This window comes from Ursus americanus, chromosome X, assembly GCF_024610735.1.
Source record: "Ursus americanus isolate L20-20 chromosome X, mUrsAme1.1.p, whole genome shotgun sequence".
Taxonomy (NCBI): domain Eukaryota; kingdom Metazoa; phylum Chordata; class Mammalia; order Carnivora; family Ursidae; genus Ursus; species Ursus americanus.
Window position 1 is genome coordinate 83,612,526 of NC_142164.1, and position 20,370 is coordinate 83,632,895.

The 20,370-nt window shown below is 44.8% G+C and overlaps 1 protein-coding gene across 1 annotated transcript in view; it reads left to right on the top strand.

Annotated features, from left to right (window-relative positions):
• The window catches only part of SLC9A7 (solute carrier family 9 member A7), a 132,745-nt gene that overhangs the window by 51,713 nt on the left and 60,662 nt on the right, over positions 1-20,370 (top strand). The window contains exons 2-5 of the mRNA XM_087860309.1: positions 8,294-8,493; positions 11,308-11,385; positions 16,948-17,024; positions 19,837-19,949. Of these exons, the coding sequence (XP_087716435.1) occupies positions 8,294-8,493; positions 11,308-11,385; positions 16,948-17,024; positions 19,837-19,949 (468 nt within the window). The remainder of the gene's footprint in view (positions 1-8,293; positions 8,494-11,307; positions 11,386-16,947; positions 17,025-19,836; positions 19,950-20,370) is intronic.

Consider the following 20,370-nt stretch of genomic DNA (forward strand, 5'->3'; position numbering starts at 1 on the left):
ATTTGCAGTGGTCCTTAACCTCAGAGCCTCTAGGAAGGTAGATTCTATAATATGCCTCATGAAAACCATTGGAAGGTTTTTAACCTGGGAGAGTACTTGAATTGTATCCATTAATTTGGACCAAACTCGAAAGGCTAATAAGTGTGGGTGCCCTTGGATTTTATGGCAGGTAAGAGGTTGAAAATAGGTAGTTGCCTTCTTGGGGTTCAGAACTAAGTATCTTGTCCTATAACTCACACAAGGTGATTCTTTGTTAACAGATGGCTACTGGCTAATGTCCCCAGGGTCTACTTCCCTTTATTGTGTGGCTGGGGTGGGTCACATACAGGAATGGCTGGTGAGTACTCGCTGAGCCTTGCCCTTGGGAGAATTAGCCCTGGGGATGACAGTGCAGTGCAATCGTCGCTCTGATAACACGGTCACCACGAGAGACTGTGCTCTGGAGATGCATGGTGAGCAGAGCAGCCCCATACGGTTGTGTAGGTTGTGCCCTGAACAATTCCAGGGAGCATCTTCCGGGTGGCATTCTGTGAGGGCAGCCCTGGTTGTGGAGAATCCAGTCCAGTCCTGAGGTATCAGGAAGGGCTGCCTTGCCTGGAAGCAGTGACAACTATATTGTGACTTGAAGGGTAAGTAGGGCTTAACCCTGTGAGGATGATTAGGGAAGACAGAGTGGGGAGAGAATTCCAGGCAGAAGTTCAGAGCAAAGATTGATTAACTTATGTCAAAGGGTAGCTGGTGTTCATCTGAAAGTCTTTGCTGGGCCTTTAAAGAGTGGCAAACAGGTCAGGAAAATGGGTGATGACCTGCTATAGAAACCTTTGTAGTCCTTTGGCAGTTGACTTGAATTTGATAAATGTGTTTAATTAAAGGAGAAATACACAAAAAAGCAATTAAAATGTGCTGAGTGATGACTTAGCCACAGGTACCATCCTTGATTTTGGAAAATGGCAGAATGTGAAGCAGAAACAAATAAAAATCATATACCTGGTCTAAAACAGAAAACCAATACTATAATTTGAAAGGTCCTTACACCTAATCCAGGAATCTGCTGGCTTCCCATTATCTTCCACTCAAACATACCTGTGAATTTCATTTTAAAAGTATTTTGAAGAAAATGTGTTTAAGAATATGGGTGGTCATCTACACTGTTGGCATTCAAGGGGTTGAATTAGTGATACTCTGTTCCCTACCAAAATTTTAAACCAACTGGGAGATAAAGGAGCCAGGTCAAAATGTCTCACTGATTAGTGGCAGAGCTTGGAGAGCGTGGTTTAGGGGTGTGGCAGTAATGGGATTCCTGAGACTGTAACCCTGGATTAGGCAGAAATAATCCCTCCAGCCCTGGAAGTATTGAGCCAGCATAGGCCCCACCTAGAGTGAGGCAAGTGTAATCCGCCTACACTTGGGTACCATATTGGCCTCCTCTAGTTGAAAGTTCAGTCATGGAGCCCAAGTCTGCTTCCTTGGTCCTAGTTTTCACTGAAAGGCTCTTCCACTCTTTCATTCTACACTAGAATGAGGATCTTCATTTTGTAAGGATTGTCAGAAGGTTATATGGTATATGGTCACGTGTGGAGAAGTGCTGTATGGCACAGCAAGGATGGGAAGGTTTTTGTGGTGGCTTACCCAAGAGCTTCATGGGACAGTGTAACGATTTCCCCATGTCTAGTTTTGTTAAGAGATATCTAAGACCTAAAATCATTTTGTTCTTTTTATTCCTGTGACATTCCATATTTGGCGAAGCTACTTATAACTGATGGTGGTTTTGAATCACAAAGACGTATTCCATCTTGGTCTTATTAAAATCTCTGGAATGTCAGCTGCTGGAGAAGAGGGACATTGGATTGGAGGTCAAACTCTTGACTGATGGGCTTGATTTTCACTATTTTAGTGTCTCATATACTGGACGGGACAAAACAGAACTTATGTCTTAATGAGCTATGGACTCAGTTTATTTCTTTCATCAAAGTCATCCTCTGTCAGGGTAGCATTACTCCCAGGCTGGCTGTTTGGTGATTCAGAGGTTTTCTGGTATATTATCAAAAGTTATCGGATGTAGAGCAACTAGAACTCTCATACAATGCTTGGGGGAAAGGGGTTGTCACAAAATGGCATAGTAACTCTGAGAAATGGCTTGGGAGATTCTAATGAGGTTAAACACACACTTGCCCTGTGACCGAGCAGTCCCACTGTGGGTATTTACTCTAGAGAAATGAAAACACATTCACGTAAAACCCTGTTCATGGATGTTCAGAACAACTTAACTTGTGGTAGCCAAAGCTGGAAACAAGCCAGCTATCCCTCAACAGGTGAATGGATAAAGAAACTCTTGTATATTCATGCAATGGAGTACTAGTCAACAGCCAAAAGGAGTGAGTATTAATTCACTACTTGGGTGACTCTCAAGGTAAACAGTTTCCCAAGTGGAAAAAAAATTGGCAGTTTTTTAAAATAATAAGCATAGATTTACCATATGACCTGGAAGTTCCACTCCTGGGTAACTACCCTAAAGAAATGAAAACATATGTCCACAGAAACTTGTATGCAAATATCCAGAGCAGCATTACTTATAATAGCAAAAAAGTGGAAACAATCCAAATGTGTATCAACGGGTGTGTGGATAAGCAAAATATGGTATATTCATACAATGGACTGCTATTCAGCACTCATAAGTAATGAAATACTGATACTTTCCCTCCACACAGGAGAACCTTGAAAACATTACACTCAGCGAAAGAAGCCAGACACAAAAGACTATATATTTTATGATTCCATTTATATGGAATGTCCAGAACAGGCAAATCTATAGAGACAGGAAGTTGATCAGTAGTTGCCTGGGGCTGAGAGTAGGAAATAGGGAGTGATTACAAATGGAAATGTTTCAAAATTATGTTCACTTTCTTCTCACACTGTGCATCTGGGTGTGGAACGGGGTGCTTTCTTTTCTCAGAATTTCAGCTGAAGCTTTCAAGCTCAGAACAACCTGTGTGTGCTGTAAACAAGCCCACAGTGGTAGCCAGACTGAACTGGTGATCATCTGCTCCCAGTTGCTCATACAGTGGAAGTGAAACCTCATTAGAGAACAGTGCATCCATGCACCTGTTCCCCAACTCCTTAACAAAGGCTTATTAATAGAGACATCTAAATATTACAGCAGGTGGATGGCTGTCTAGAATTACAGCTAGCCGAGTGTCGACTCGTTCAACTGTCCTCCCAACAGCTTCAGTCACAAAAGCAGGAACTGGCACTCAATTCATGGGGCCTAGTTTCTTTAACGGCTGCGTGGGGTTTTTGAACCACACTTTGTCCATAATTAAATTCCTTCCTCATACCAGCAGTTTTTGGATGGGGTGTGTGTGTGTGTGTGTGTGTGTGTGTATATGTATATCATGTATATGGGAGGGGGGTTGGTCTTTCTTTTAAAAATTAGAAACGGTGGCCGCTGTACATCACAAGCACAATATGCTAATACAGTCGCAAAGTGAGTTGTTTCCGTACCTCCAAGGTGAAAGTCTTAATTTTTTCTTTCCTGAGGAAGTCTTGAATTTTTGTGTCTTTGAAGTTCACCATCTTGTTTTAAGCCCTATCAGGTGTCAAAGGAATTTCATCCATCTTTGCTTTCTGTAAAAGTTTAAAACTACATTCTTCCCTGATGTTACTCATATACTTGTGAAGTCAGTGGTTTCGTTTTCTTCGGCAGCTGACATCTTCTGTGCTCCTTTTCTGGCCCACGTCCATAATAGGTTATTTCTCTTTGTAATCCAGAACGCCGTGATATTGATCCAGTAAAATCTTCAGTGCCTCTGTTGATCTCCATCATTTTGTTTTTGTGGATACTGACTCTTTTGAGCTTTTAAAAAAAGCTTAATGTTGTGTTTTAATTCCTTATAGTTAGGACTTTTTTATAGTTCCCCAATCAGCAGATGTCTTCCAGATCTAGCAGATAAAAATATGCCATTCATGTTTTTTCTACACCTTTATCCTTTTTTTTTTTTTAAAGATTTTATTTATTTATGTGACAGAGAGACAGCCAGCGAGAGAGGGAACACAGCAGGGGGAGTGGGAGAGGAAGAAGCAGGCTCATAGCGGAGGAGCCCGATGTGGGACCTGATCCCGGAACGCCGGGATCACGCCCTGAGCCGAAGGCAGACGCTTAACGACTGCGCTACCCAGGGGCCCCCTTTATCCTTTTCTTACCAGAATGCACCTCCACAGTCCTAATGTCTTACTCTTTCTTGAAGTGGAAGACAGTAAACATGAACTTAATATCGTAGCAGTGACTTTGTTCCTTTGTGCCATGAACTACAGTGATAATAAATATGAATCTAAGATGCTTGAGGAGTAACTCAGAGTCTACTTGAGTAACTCAAAGTCCACCTGTTGCTTGGTATCGTTTTGGTCAAAACTATTAGCATGGTGTTGACCTTGTGTCTTTGCTGTGGTGTTTTATGTTGCCACGTTTTCCCACAAGGGGGCAGCAGCGTCACCTTCACGGTCTCCCATCTTTAAAATGGGTGCACTGGGCCCAGGTAGAAAGGGAAACATTTTATCAGTATATACAAACAAAATCCGTCAGTTAATAGCACTTTTAGTATGATGGTAATGGTTACTGGGAGAGAGTGCAAGGGCATTTCCTGTAATTGAGGAATTTGTCAGCAAATATGAAGCTCCAATAAGGAAAAAAACTCCTCTTTCCCCTTTACACAATACTCACACCCAACACTTCTGTTACCAGATGCGTGGGAATTTTCCCACACCAAGCGATTCTCCAACTGGGTAGTGACTGGGTGTCCTATGATTCAACTCAATTCTGACACTACCTGGAGATGGCCTCAGCTCCCACAGGTGAAGGGCTCAGTCCCACAAGACCCCCCCCCCCCAGCTTCAGATGTCAATCACAAGTTCCAGGTGGTCACCTGCACTTCTGGCCGACCAGCTGCTACACATCCGAGGTTCCCATGACGCCCTCCTCAGGTTCGGTCATTTGTAGAATGGTTCAAAGAACTCAGGAAAATAGTTGATTTATTCTATTGCAGGTTTATTATAAACGGATATAGCTCAGGAACAGTCAGGTGGAAGAGCTACGTAGGCAAGATATGAAGGAAGGAGTGTGGAGCTTCCGTGCCCTCTCAGGGCGCACCACCCTCCCCACACCTCCACACGTTCACCAACCCGGAAGCTCTCTGAGCCCCCATCCTTTGGGGACTTTTGTGGAGACTCCACTACTTAGGCATGGTTAATTAAATCATTGGCCATTAGTGATTAACTCTACCTCTTGCCCCTCTCCTCTCCCTGGAGTTTTGGGGCGGGGTTTAATTTTTCAACTCTGTAATCATCAGGTTGGTTCCCTTGGCAACCAGCTCCCATCCTGAGGATAATCCAGGAGCCCCCAGCCACCAGTCATCTCACTAGCATACAAAAAGACACTTAACCTCTCCCTGATTCCAAGGGTTTTAGGATCTGTGTATCAGGAGATTGGGACAAAGACCAAATATATAGATTTCCTATTCTAAATGACAGTATCACACCTCCTCTTTCATTGAAGTGGTAGTCATCGTGAAGACCCTGTGCTAGCATGGTTTACCTTCTAGTTACCCCCACTAATAATGAGGCTCATACCGTAAAGAAACAGTGAGTTATGGGAAGCAGCTATTGATTTGGGAGGAAGATAGTCTTCTGTAAATGACCTACTTTGGTTTCCTGATGAAGACACTGAAGTTAAATCATGTGACAGTTAATCAGACTCTGCAGGTCATCCTGTATTACATGAGTGTTGAAGGGCCATGAAATTGTCTCTTGTCATGTAAAACTTGACCAGAAAATAACTGCCTGACCAGGGAGTGAAGAAATTAAAAAAAAAAAAATACGAGTTCCATCTGGAGTGGAGAGCAGCAACCCCAGAGAGCTTTGAGCAGAACCCTGCTCTGGCGACCTCATCACCATCCCACCCAGGGAGGAGCTCTAGCTGCCACAGCCAGCCCCGGTCACTGTCCCCATCACTGCAACCCCGAGCAGCAGGGCTGAGGCCCAGCGGCCTCCCATCACCCCTCCTCAGCACTGCCACCACCCAGCGTGGCTCTGTGGGCAGGGTGGAGGGAGTGGTGGCCCACGGCAGGGACAAGAAGGTCATCACGACCAAAGTGTAAGGAATAGTAAAATGGTTCAGTGTCAGAAATGGATCTGGTTTCATCCACAGGAATGACACCAAGTGATATATACTTGTCCTCTAGACTACCATAAAGAGGAAGAACCCCTAGGAAGCACCTTCCCAGTGCAGAGGGTAGAGAAAATATGTGGTTCGATATTCTTGTTGGAGAAAAGGGTGCAGAGGCAGCAAATGTTACAGAGAACGGGGAAAAAGTAAAAGGACGCCAGGCCCAGCAGCGCACACCTTACTCTATACAGAGACCCTCTGAGCATTGACCAGAGTCTTCCAAGCCTCCTATGTAGGGAGAAGGGCGCTGGCAACCAAGGTACGAGAGAACAAGGTAGACCAGGGAGACAGAGTATCCATCAGGGTTAGAGACTGTGATTCTCTAGGACAGCCATGAAGAGGAGCAGGAAAATCAAGGAGAAGGGACCCAGGGTCAGCAGCCACCTCAGTGTAGGGACCTCCCCAAATTCAGTTACCAGCACAGACACCCAGGAAACCCTCAACCACAAGATGGCCGAGAGACCGCAGCTGGGAAGTCCATTCCAAGGCTGAGCAGGGAGACACTAAGTGCTAGCTTACCAGCTCCAACATCATCCCAATTAGTCACCCAACGAAAAGAAATGAATATGCAATGCCAGCAATAAGACCTGAACAAAAGATCGGTGCTGAAGACCTCAAGTGCATGCCCCATGACCTGATGACCAGAACAATCTGCATTATGGGGTTTTTATTGTTTTTTTCCTAAAGACAACATCTTTTTTTTTCTTTCTTTTTTTTTTTTTTTTTGGTAACGACCAGCATGTTTTTCTTTAAAGGCTGGCTTTTCCTTCTCCACCTTTAAAGGTTTTAAACTGGCTTATATCTGGTTGAGATTATTAAGAACCTCCTTTTTAATTTATAATAAACGTTTATAATTTGATTTTTTTCATGAAGGTCAACCAGCTGCAAGTATCTGTTAATACAGATCTTTAATAATAATAATAATAATAATAATAATAATAATAATAATGCAGTACGGAGTTTGGCCTAAAAAACTGTATTTTTCTAGATTTTACTTATTATTTGTTTTTCTACAACGTCTTGTGAGTTCTCATATGCCTTGGTGATAAGAGACATTATAGAATATAGTAAACATAGAACATTCTTTTTCTCATGGAACTTTCTCCATTAATGGCAAAATGAGATGGGGGGGGAGCATTTTTACCATTCTAAGAGTGCTAGCAAAGAACTGAATATAGAGAGAAGCTGGAAATCCTCCTCCTAAGAGATAACTGTAGAAAGTGTCTTGTGGCAATTTATGTTTTCTTCACATGTCACTCACTTTTACTGTGGCATGTGGGACTCCTGTCCAGGACCAAGGGAGCAACACTCCTTTGCAGTGGAATCACATGCTTATACACAATCTTGTTGAGTTTTTTTTTTCCCTAATGGGAAACCCCACCTAAGAACGGAATGAGACTTAAAGACTTGCAGCTCATTATTTTAGTTGTATCGTAGCCACAGCTCCAAGAAGACAGCTCTACACTCCTTGAATCACGATCATAAAAATTTGCACTGTGGTGTTCAGCTCCCCGAGGGATATAATTACTTCCTCCATGATACCCAGTACTTGAAATGACCTCAACAAAAGCATTTCTTTTCTTTCTGTCATTTCTTCCCCCCTTCCTCTGGTGTGTGGCAAAGCAAGTTGCATTTTTAGGAGCTAGAAATTCCTGTGGCCTGGTCCTTGCTGGCAGATGGCCACAGGACTGGGCTAAGGCTGTTGCTGGTCCAGATCAAAGCCCGGCCGTTCTGCTTTGTGCTGTCCTTGGCAGAAAAGACTTTGCTTCTTATCATTCCATCTTCCTCTACCAGAAGCCTGAGAAATGAGACACGAGCACTTGGGAAAAATACTCAGTGCCATAATAACCAGGAAAGGTACTGTCCCACCTTGTCCTCCTGGTGGATGAGGGACTCATGCCAGAGGATGTTAACCCTTCGGAAGGACCGTGCAGCTGCATGCATTTCATGTCCGGGCTCGAAGATTACTTCTGCGTTTCTTAGTTGTTGCAAATCGACCGTGTCGTCCTGTCCATGCTCTTTCTGTCCTTCCGCAGGCCTGATGTTTTGTGTTTTTTTCCCCCCACTCTGTTTCAGGGCTCATCGTTGGGGTGATCCTGAGGTACGGCACCCCTGCCTCCAGCGGTCATGACAAGTCACTCAGCTGTACTCAGGAAGACAGGGCCTTCAGCACCTTATTAGTGAATGTCAGCGGGAAGTTCTTCGAATACACCCTGAAAGGAGAAATCAGCCCTGGCAAGATCAACAGTGTAGAGCAGAATGACATGCTGAGGAAGGTGAGCTGGGGAACACTCTGCCACTGGGGTCCTGACATGGTTTGTGACTTTCTGATTCCATCCCGGCCTTGTGGAGAGAAATCCTTTCAGACTCCTGGAGCGTGGGTAACATTCCTGGCTCCCAGTTTTGCTAGGAAGCTTTGGGGCTATGATGAGGAGAGGAATGAACCAGATGTGAACTTGAGCCTGTCAGCTTTGTTAGGATCAGGAGCTGATGTGGGCCGCCATGTTGTGCAGTGGGTTTGTACATCACCACTCAGTCTGTCTCTCCACCCCCATCTCTTCTTTACTATGTCTCTTGTTATGGTTTAAGGATGGGGTTGTTTCTTTCTTAAAATAAGATTGGTTTCACTCTGGGTGCCTGGGTGGCTCAGTCAGTTAAGCTTCTGCCTTCGGCTCAGGTCATGATCCCGGGATCCTGGGATCAAGCCCCGCATTGGGCTCCCTGCTCAGCGGGGAGTCTGCTTCTCCCTTTCCCTCTGCTTTCCCCCCAACTCTTACTCTATCAGTCTCTCCCTCTCTCAAATAAATAAGTAAACATCTTTAAAAAAAAGAGATTGGTTTCACTTTAAGCTCATTTATTCAGTGTCCCCAATTGTAAGTCTTAGTTCTTCCTGGTTCTTTTGCCGTATTCTACAAATACTTATTTAGTGCCCATTCTCATTGGTGAGTAATGCCAAAGGCTTAATGAATCTTTGGGGGAGGGATACCTTGTTGTCTTAGAATTTGAGTCCAGGCACTATTTTTCATTTGATGCTCAGGGTAGCTAAAATACACGACAAAAGGATCATATATCTCTTCACTCAGGTGATTTCCAAGAGAAGCAAGAGATCTGTATTTATCCACATATACTCTCTTACCCTGTAGACCCAGGCTTATCAGCAGGAGACTTCTGTCTAAACTCTGGGTGATCCTGGTTGTAGGGAGTCTCTTTTCACATAGAACAAGGCTAACGTGTGCAAAGGCTTGCAATCAAAGGCAGGGTATAGCCTATGCTCCACAAATTAAACTATTATTGTTTTCAGATCTACCCTAATCCTTAAGGAAAATTAGTCTCAATCTGGAGCATTAAACATGCCCATCTTCTCTGTGTCCTTAAAGGCAGTCCTAGTGAACTCTTTGCTCTCAACCCTCATCAGAATGCCGGGGAGTTCCATAAACATTTGTGAAATTAAATGCAACCGAGAAAGATATTCCATATAATCGCCATGCTCATGGCTGTTTTGAAATGGCAGCTTGAGTCTGTACTGGATAGGATGGGGGAGAAAAGGGAAAAGAATCCAACCCATTTCCATCTTTAAGATCATAATAGAAGGTGATGCTGACTTTTGCTCCTGTTACCTTTAGGAAAAGGTTGATTCACCTCCGTTCTGTTTAAACTTTTGCTGCACAAAGCAAAGGTGGGAGAGCAGACAAGGCCGAGATCATCGTTGTTAGCCGAGGGGAGGAGAGACGTGCCGAGGCGGCTTGGTGCATGGTATTGGAGTAGGTGGCAGGAAACTCTTGTGCTCATTCCCACGTGACTGTGGCCCCAGTGTCCTCATACTGGGTATTGTCCAAAGCCCCTTCTCATTCTGACGTTCCTCATTTTTCACACTACTCCTGTCTTCAGCAAGAAGATCGAAGAAAACATAATTTGTGAGAACCATTTCGCTTTTAATTAGGCTGGTTAACATTCCCAGTTTTTAAAGAGACGTGCTAACTTGACTTTTTTTGTAAGAGACAGCGGTGCGGGGAAGGGCAGAGGGAAGGGGAGAGAGAGCATCTTAAGCAGGCTCCGTGCCCAGCATGGAGCCCACACACAGGGCTCGATCTCATGACCCTGAGATCATGACGTTTGCTGAAATCAAGAGTCAAACACTTAACTGACTGAGCCACCCAGGCACCCCTTAACTTGACTTTTAATAATTAGAGTAAAGCTTTAAAATTAATTTCAGTAAGAGCCGATCAATCTACCAACGTGAACAAATTCTTTAAAAAGTTTAGGAGTTATATAGACTGTTTAATTCTTTTCTGGATGTGATAAGATTTTGCTTTTTAATAGTTTCAGAGGGATTTCTGGGTATCGAGCCTACAAAGTAATTTCAGTCACCCCCGAGCTGCCGAATTTTCCTTTTTTTTTTTAATTTTTATTTTTTTTGATGTAAAGTTCGATGACTCATTAGTTGCATATGTTGATGTTGAGAAAGCCGCCAGCGTCATTGGCGACTCTGATCCAGGCCACATCAGGTCTCACAAAAGGCTGGTCACTCAAGAGAGACTTAAATTCATTAGAACAGTGTCAGAAACGGTTCTGTGGGAGGATACAGAATATTAATAAAGAATCATGACAGCATCTTTTATTGCAGTTGAACCTTTATAAAGGCTTGATAAAAAATCAAGATGTTTTTATTTGTCGTTTAAAAAACATTGGCCGGAAGCTTTCTGTGAGTCCTCAAAATTGCATTGAACTGTTATTTCTTAATATATATTAAACAGCACACCAAGAGCAGGAGTCAGAGTGCTGTATGGAGAAGAACATGGCCATCCACAGGGGAACTGTGACATCTCTCTTGTGATGAGTCCGCGATTTCTCACATTTATCTTATTTGCTTCAAATATTCAAACTTCAGTCAGTGGCTTAATATTAAGCAGATATTATAGCACCAACTGGTATTAAACTAGAAATTGACTTTTCTCTCTCTTTTTTTAAGTAGGCTTTGTGCCTGACGCAGGACTTGAACTCATGATCCTGAGATCAAGAGTCGCATGCTGTACCAACTGAGCCAGTCAGACACCCCCCTACCCCTGACTTTTTTCTTTTCAAACTTTCAGGTAACGTTTGATCCGGAGGTCTTTTTCAACATCCTTCTGCCTCCGATTATTTTCCACGCTGGCTACAGTTTAAAGAAGGTAAGAGATTTTTTGCCAGTGTTTCTTAGAGCGTGGGGATCTCTGTGTTAACGGACCTACATAATTTTCTAGTTTTTCCCTTCTCCCACGTTGCTTATTACTGTGTTCTGCACCCACTCGGAGACTATAGTTGTCTCATCATCAGTGATTTGAAAATCTGGAGCGCTCCTACATTGCCGGTAGGAACGTAAACTGGCGTGGCCACTCTGGAAGACAGTTTCATAGTTTCTTACAAAACTGAAGTTGAAAATACCATATGACCCCACAATCTTATTACTGAGGATTTCTCCCAGAGAAACGAAAACTTGCGTTCACACAAAAGTCTGTACGTAATTGCTCATAGCAATTTTATTTGTAATAGCCCCAAACTGGAAACAACCAAAATGTCTTGCCGTGGGTGCGTGGTTCAACACACAGCCATACCATGGAATACAACTCGGCGATAAAATGGAACAAATGACTGATATACACAACAGCGTGGATGGGCCTCAAAGGCATTACGCTGAGTGGAAAAAAAAATCTAACCTCAAAAGGTCACGTACTGTATGATTTCATTTATATAGCATTTTAGGCATGACCAAAGTATAGGGATGGAGAACAAATTAGTGGCTGCCGTGGGTTAGGGATGGTGGGGACTAAGCGGGGGGTGACTGTAGAGGAAGTCTTAGTGGTGACGGCACAGTTCTGTGTCTTGATCACGGCAGTGGATCCATGAATCTACACATGTGATAAAATGACACAGAAGTATTTACACGCTTTGTCCCAAAGTCAGCGTCCTGGATTTGATCTTGTGCTATGATTATATAAGGTATAACCGGTGGAGGAAATCTGGTGGAGGCACATGGGGCCCCTCTATACTATCTATCTTTGCAATTTCTGTGAATGTGTAGTTACTCCAAAATAAACAGTTAATACAAAAGCTGTCTTTATCTGTCCTACTGTCCCTCCGGATTTAGGTTTTCTCTACCAAAAGATGTGTCCTTCTCCTGCCTACTCTATGGGGTTGCCAAAGTCTCTAAATCTGTATGTCACCTATTGACGTGTCACAGATCACAGATGATTTTATGGGTACAAATAATGTTATTCTCTATCTAAGTGAAGAATTTGGGAACTCCTTATCCGATCAAATGGGTGATGAATAATTTGGCAACTTAATGAACTAATCTTAACATATCATCAAGGTCATAGTTGCTTTAAAATGAAACCAAACCACTGGTTGTGAAAGCCATTCTAATGGCTGAAAAGCACTGAAGGTTTTGCAGAGCCTTCCCTCTGTCAGCCTCATTTTCCCAGAAGAAAAACAAATAACAGGCTTTGCCAGTTACCAATTTAAGTTGTTTTTGAAATGCCAGTCTTTCAGGCTACCTGCTATTAGTTCAGTCTCTTTCCTTTTTAAAGAGTCCTTATGGTGGCACTGAAATCGTTGGTTCTTATATGGTTCTGCCATCTGTGATTAAAGCTGCCGTCAGTTAAATGTATAATAACCATTCCACCACTTCACTGCGGGTATGGAAACAGATATATTCAGACCCTTTGACCTACGCACATATAGTTGTCACGCAGACCTGGGCCTTTTTTTTCCCCCCTAACTTGAAAAAGTATCATGGGAATTAGCTTTGATTTTGTGCTACCGCTCCGTTTGCTTCCGGGGCCCGTTGTCAGGGAAAGAATTCACCTATAGAAGCCTTCATGTTTTGTGAACTTCTCCCACCAAACTCTCTCTCGGTCTCTCTGTCTCTCTGTCTCATGGTAATATTCATCAGTGAGGAATGGGAGAAGGAGTAGAAATGCAAGTCTTAGAATGGTACACCTTCTCATTCTGATCTTAGGCTCATATTCTTGAAGACTTTACCAGGGCACATCATCTCCTTTGTCTTTTTTTGCCATCCTCGAACAGAGAGGGAAAAGTAGGGGAGACTGAAGCAGTCATGGCCTTGGGATCCATACATGACTGGCAATTAAGAAGATGAAAGGCCTAGGATTCTGCTAGCACCCAGGACTAGGACTAGAGGTACCGTACTTTCTTCCAGAACAGGATGTGGTAGGAGTCGAGAAGGTGGCTGGTGCGGTTAGTGTAATGCCCTGCGCTCCAAAGACCCTCTTTCCAGTTCTGGCGCTGCCGTTTGGCGGATCCATGACTCCCAGCGGCTCACACCGCACCTTCGAGCCTTAGACGTCTCTCACGCACCGTGGTCCCCATAGCACCGTCGTGATGGGGTCGCTGTGAGAACTGGATGGGCTACTCTATGTAAAAGTACTTCGTAAACTGTGCAGTAGAGAGTCAAGCACTAGGTGTAATAATACACAATATACACAATAATACACAAATAAGTGACACGGCATACCTCTCTTGTGTAAAATTCCAGCTCGTATCAGCAAATATGAATGGTGATGGGTAATTGTGTGTGTGTGTGTGTGTGTGTGTGTGTGTGTGGTTTTAGAATATGTTATGGGTATATTTGGGGTGGCAGATTTATATTCCTAATTGTGTGTGTGTGTGTGTGTGTGTGTGTGTGTGTGTGTGTGTGTGATAACCGCTTTTATTTATACGGGTCAAAGATATCTTTGTATATCAACAAATACACATTTAAGGTAACAGTTTCAAAGACTTGAGTCCATGATCACAAATCAAACACCCACTGTTGCCCATTTAAAATATTTTCGCTTGTTCATTTTCAAACAAATCTGTGATTGAAAACACCCTCACGTGCGCGCTGGAGCCATCTCTGAGACAAATGAGGTCACGAGAGAATCCCTGGGCAGTGTGGAGCTGGGTTCTCGGACCTCCGCGCGGACGCCGAGCCGCTCCTCCCCATGCGGGCGGGCCCCGGGCGAAGACCCGCATCCAGCGCGGTGGCCGCGTGGAGGGGCTGGAGGTCCAGCGTCTGTGCAGGTTGTCAGCTCGTGTGTCATCCGGCAGCGTCCGGACCTGAGCACGGGACCTTGCTGTGTGGATGATAAGTGCTAAAAGCGGCGTGCTCTGTGTGCAGCCAATGCTTGCGCCCCTGCCTGCACACTGGGGCCGCTCAGACCCCCCTCAACCAGACTGCAGCCGAGAAGGCCTCCCAACAGTGCTGGTCCTGCTACAAGTGCACCCTCACCCACCTCGTCCCCGCGCCCAGGTCTCCTGGCCCAGGAGCTGTAGTGCACACCTGATCCCCCCGCATCTGGACCCCTCGACCACCCACAGGATCCAGTTTCTCCCCAAGCCCACAGACTAGGGCTCAGATTCACCTCTGCCTGAAAACCCAATCAGAAGCACAGACCCACCTTTCCACTAACACGCGTGCGCTGCTCTCCAGGTGGGTCCTCAACTGCCCTCATTCCCACTTCCTTCCAGCCCAGGACCTCACAGGAGCACACCACATGGTGCACTTTGCATTGCCCCTTGCTCCCACACCCACCCCGGGGACCCAAATCCAGCACGTCCTAAAATCGAGGTGCCCTCGAGCGAGGCACCAGGGACGTGGGCCTCGTCACCCAATGCACAGGGATAAAGGCTCCACCAGGCTCTAGGCCGAACCGGTCCCTCTCACACGACCCTGAGACCCGCCTGTCATGTGCAGGCTCTGGAGCAATTGTGAGGTCAGAGCTGGGCTGCCCAGCATGCGGCTCCCCTTCCTCCCTGGGGCCCCACAAGCACTACCAGATCTTCAGCACCCCACACTCCATGAGAACTAACCTTCCAGGAGGAGAATCCGCAGCCCTCATATTTCTGATTTTTTGTTTGGGCAAATATGAATACAAATTTACTTAATGCATTCAAACCAACCATGGGGATCGTTTATCTAAACGAGAGCTGAGTGGCAAGAGAAAGCAATTCTGGGATTAACATCTGTTCCCGGATACTTCTCATGAGTTTCCTTGGTCTCACGTCTCTGTCTTGATGGACTCCTAGCCCTCCCTGATTTAAGCTCTTGATTGAGCTTTTAAAGGCAATTAGGTTCACAGTTGTTGATTTTTTTTTTTTTGAAATCTAATTTTTTCAAAACAGGTGGATAAGTACATTCACTTAAAAAAAAAAAAAAGACAAGACCGGGGACAGTGGCTGACATAAAAGGCAAGCATAACTTGTCCATAATATATACAGGCAGCACCCTCATTTGGTGACTGTTGGTGTGGCAAGCCCTTGAAGGATTCTCTTCCGAACAGGTGGCTTAGGGGCACTAGGCGCTCCTTGACACCTTCTTCACAGTCTTAGAGAGGGCCAAGCACTGGGGAAGCTGAGGCCAAGCCTCAGATTGTCTGCTTAGAATACAGGCAGAGGATACACACAGCCCTCTGTGTGGTCACACTTCCTGGTGGCTGCTTTTTTTTTTCAGATTTTATTTATTTATTTGACAGAGTACAAACAGGGAGAGAGGCAGGGAGAGGGAGAAGCAAGCTCCCCGCTGAGCAGGGAGCCTGAAGTGGGGCTGGATCCCAGCACGCTGGGATCATGACCTGAGCTGAAGGCAGACGCTTTAACCGACTGAGCCACCCAGGTGCCCCGGCCTGGTGGCTGCTTGATCCGAGTTCTTCCTAGTCCCTGTCCTTCCCTGATGTTGCTCAGTTGGCACGCTGGGACTCTCCTGCCTTCGAAAATTTTTAAATAAAGTATTCCTGGCCCCTGTCAAATTAAGATGTTTTGGGGGTTTTTGTTTGTCTGGTTTTGCTAAATAGTTCTGAGTGTCCAATGACAACAGCTTATGCCTTGAGGAGTAAGAACCATGGCTTAGGGTTCCAGGTACAGGGATTTTCCCCATCAGAATATCCGCAGGTCTGGTGACTTATGAGAAGTAAATCCATGTGTGTGTGTGTGTGTGTGTGTGTGTGTGTGTGTGTGTGTGTTAATGTAACCAGTGAATGTACAGAAGCATTGAGAGGACTGCAATTTTGCCATTTTCTTCTGAATAGTTGCTAGATCTTATATTGGTTTAAGTATATACGCTTATATACATATATATAAACTTATAAATTTGCCCATCTTAACTGGAACTACCTATTTTTCATTTCTCCACTTCCATCTTTCTTGGCCCTCTTTCCCAGTCTCCAAAGATTAATCCAGAAGAATATCAGGAGACACTTCAGATGTCATGAGGCGGATACTTAGGACACAGTTTTCTGATACTGAATTAAGCAGAAAGCCCCTTAGCACTTTCATACTTTATCAGTTTCAAACTTCTATCTGTAATGATCTAAGGTACACCAGACCTGGAAGTGACTTGTCGAATCACTAAAGTAAAAGAGTAAAATAGTTTGGGTTAGATCTATGAAAATGATCAGTCTACTTACACACACATACACTCACAAAAACTTTCTCTCTCTCAGTGTAACTTAATATAATCAGAGTAGTTTTCCCTGAAATTGACTAAGCCCTTGCTTGCTCAGTGATTAATAGGAACAGGGATATCTTAAAACCACAATGTTTATAGCTAAATAGCTTTATTCTGGAGTAGCTTCAGTTATTACTTGTTATAATGGAAGCAGTAAGTAAAGTTTCACTTTTAAGAGACTTTTGTTGTGTTTCTTAAGCTCGATATCAAAAATCACAATGTGATTCCTGCCTCTTGTTTTATTCAGAGACACTTTTTCAGAAATCTTGGGTCTATTCTGGCTTATGCTTTCTTGGGGACTGCCGTTTCCTGCTTCATTATCGGGTAAGTTACCCTCTGTCATTAATCAAGTTAACACACTTTCCAAAGACATGAGATCCATACGGGTCTGCAGAGTCCAGTGTTTTCCCCAACTATTTTGAGATACAATTGACACATTATGTGAGTTTCAAGTGGACAATGTGTTGATTTGAAATATTTATAAATTGCAAAATCATTGCCACCGTAGTATTAGCTACCACCTTCATCCTGTCACATAGTTACCATTTCTTTCTTACGATGAGAATGTTCGAAACTCACTCTCTCAGCAAAATTCAAGTAGATCATTCAGTATCATTAGCAGTAATCACTATGATGTACCTCAGATGCCCAAACCTGTTACTCTTCTAACTGGAAGTTTGTATCCTTTGAGCAGCATCTCGCTATTTCCCACCACCCCCAACCGCTGACAAGCACCAGGGTCCAGGATTTCGATGTTTATGATGACGGCAGTTAAGGTCTCGGGCTACCTTGTGCAGCGTGGTAGCTGTTAGCCATGTGGAGCTATTTAAATTAAGATTCAGATAAATTAAAATGAAATAAAATTCACACCTAGTCCCCAGATCTTGGTTCCTGATAACATTCTCCAGTAAAAAGAACCAGGGCACCTTGCAGAAATGGCTGATTCTAGGGCTGGGGCAGCAAATACACAAGATAAGAACGGAGAATATCACAGTGCCAAGAAGTAAGGCAGTGCCCAGAAAACAAACAAAAGGACTTGGGGCATGTCCAAGAGACACAGAGCCAACCTGAAAGCTCCCCTAGGGCCAATGGGCAACGAATGACAAAATAAATAACATTGTACTGGACCCAAACTATAAAGTAAACATCTGAGTCTCTACCGATGTTAATAAATGATTGGATGAATAAATACAGGGCAGAAAAGTGTCCCATCTCCTGTGCAGAAGAATTCCAAATAATTTATGTCAACCCCCACCCCCTAGGAGAGGGAGCTTATGTCCCCTCCCGCTTTGATAGCAGGCTGTGCCTAGTGACTTCCTCCCACAGAGGACAACAGGGAAAATGGAGGAAGAAAGCGTAGCTTTACTGTGGGGAAAACCTGACAGATGCCACCTTGGCCAGATGATCAAGGTCAGCAGCGTAGTGGTAAATCACGCCGATACTCTGCACCCTCGACGTTTGTCATGAGAATGGCCCGTTTCCTCCCCAAAACACATTACCTTGGTATAATCATGAGAAAAAAAGGTCAGACAAGTCCCAACTGAGGCACATTGTACAAAATACCCGGCCAGTATTCCTCAAAACTGCCAAGGTCATCAAAACCACACAAAATTGGAGAGGTCACCCCAGCCAAGAGGAGACTAAAGAAACGTGATGACTAAGTGTCATGTGGGATCCTGGATGAGATTCTGGAACAGAAAAGGGACATAAGGCAAAAGCTTAAGGAAATCGGAGCAAAGTATGGACCTTAGTTACTGTTTAAAAAACTAGCTGGAGAGCTGGAAGGGCCTTTTGTGTCGCCAAAATAGGAGGGGCTTGGACTTCGTCCTTTAAGAGAGACAAGCCACTGAAGAGAGACAGGTTAGGTGACTGGTATCGGTGGCAAGATGGGAAAAAGTTGCCAGCGAGAAGCCCAGCGCCCAAGTCTGTTTGTGGTCGAAGGAAATGGAGAGGCAGGTGTTGTTTCAGGAAATGTCTGAAAGGAAGGGGAAAGAAGCCTTCGACGGGCAACAAAAGGCAAATCACATCTGCCTCACAGAGTTACTGGGAATCAAAATTGAACTGTTTAAGTGTCTGGAACAGCGCCCGGCCCACACTAGGGAAGCATTAAGTTATAGCTATGTATTCTCCAAAGGACTCCATTCTGGAAATAGTTCCTGAGCTCCTAGCTTCGTCTGTTGTTCTAGGCACCCGGCATACAAAGGTGAGCCATGGCGTGGTCCTTACCAGCAAGAATATTGTTACTAGAGTGTTGTTAACTGTAGGGTGCAGTGAATCTATTCTGTGCTTATAGTTATTCCCCTAGCCCCTGTAGCTGCCACCACACACACACACACGCACGCACACACACACACACACACACACACACACACCCTTAGTGACATGTACTAGGCCTTTCAACACTCCTCACTCCTCCCATTTTATAAGCTCTCCTGTACGAAATGTGCTCCAGCCAAGTGGAAATATTTAACTTGGGAGGCTATCTTGGACCATGTCACATCCTGCATGGCACGAGAAGGGCCGCCACTGGCCTGCCTTAACCCCTGCAGAGAATGAGAGGCCAGATATGTCGATGGGTACACTGAGACTTTACTAGGATTTTTACAGAGTTTTGCTCCTTTTCCCTTTTTTTTTTTTTTTTTTGAAATCATTCTTGGCCGAGAAGGTTGGTCACTCGGACCTTCGCGGCCTGCCCGTATTTGTTTTTCTCTCTAGCTCGTCCAGCACGCGCTCACTTCCACGGCTTTAAGCACACTGCCTTAGAATCCTGTCAGTTTGCTACGAGCCATCGATTACACACTGTGAAGCGTTCTTTCCCTTCCCTTCCTCGATTACCCAGCTGCTTCAGATGCCTTAAAGTTGTTGCTGATCGAGGCCTGTGCTTGGTAGTCGTCAGTAAGCGCGACTTGAAGAAATGGAGTGGCGTTCAGAGGTTTCAGCAAGGTGACGTTAACTGCAAACCAGGACGTGGTGCCCAGACCCGATTTGCACGTGTTCCTGCTAAGTGGCCCAGCACAGCAGCTGCCCAGGGTTTCCACCAGTCACCCTGGAAGCACAGTACTGTAGGCTGCTCTGCTCGCATATTGGCCAGGTTTTCGTTTTCTCCTCTGACACAGTCCACCTTCCCTCCTTACAGAAACCTCATGTACGGTGTGGCGAGGCTCATGAGGACCGTGGGACAGCTCTCCGATAAATTCTACTACACGGACTGCCTCTTTTTTGGAGCCATCATCTCTGCCACTGACCCAGGTATTTTGCCTATTAGGCTTTGTCATCACAACATCCCATGAGCTCCATCTTAAAACGTTCAGAGCAACCCTCAGCTTGGGCTGCAGTAGGGAGACTGTCGAGTCAGCGTGGAATGCTGACGGAAGAGTTCAGGAAGTGGTCTCATAGAGTTAGGTGGCTTTTCGAAGAAAGGTGTGCATTTCCCTTTTGTTGTTGTTGTTATTGTTATTAAGATTTTATTTCCTTGGGGGGGCTGGCATGCACGTGTGTACGTGTGTGCGTGAGCAGGGGAGGGGCAGAGGCAGAGGGAGAAGCAGGCGCCCCGCTGAGCAGGGAGCCTGATGCGGGGCTCGATCCCAGGACCCCGAGATCATGACCTGAGCCGAAGGCAGATGCTTGACTGGGTCACCCAGGCACCCCCTTATTGTTTTTGTGTTGTGCT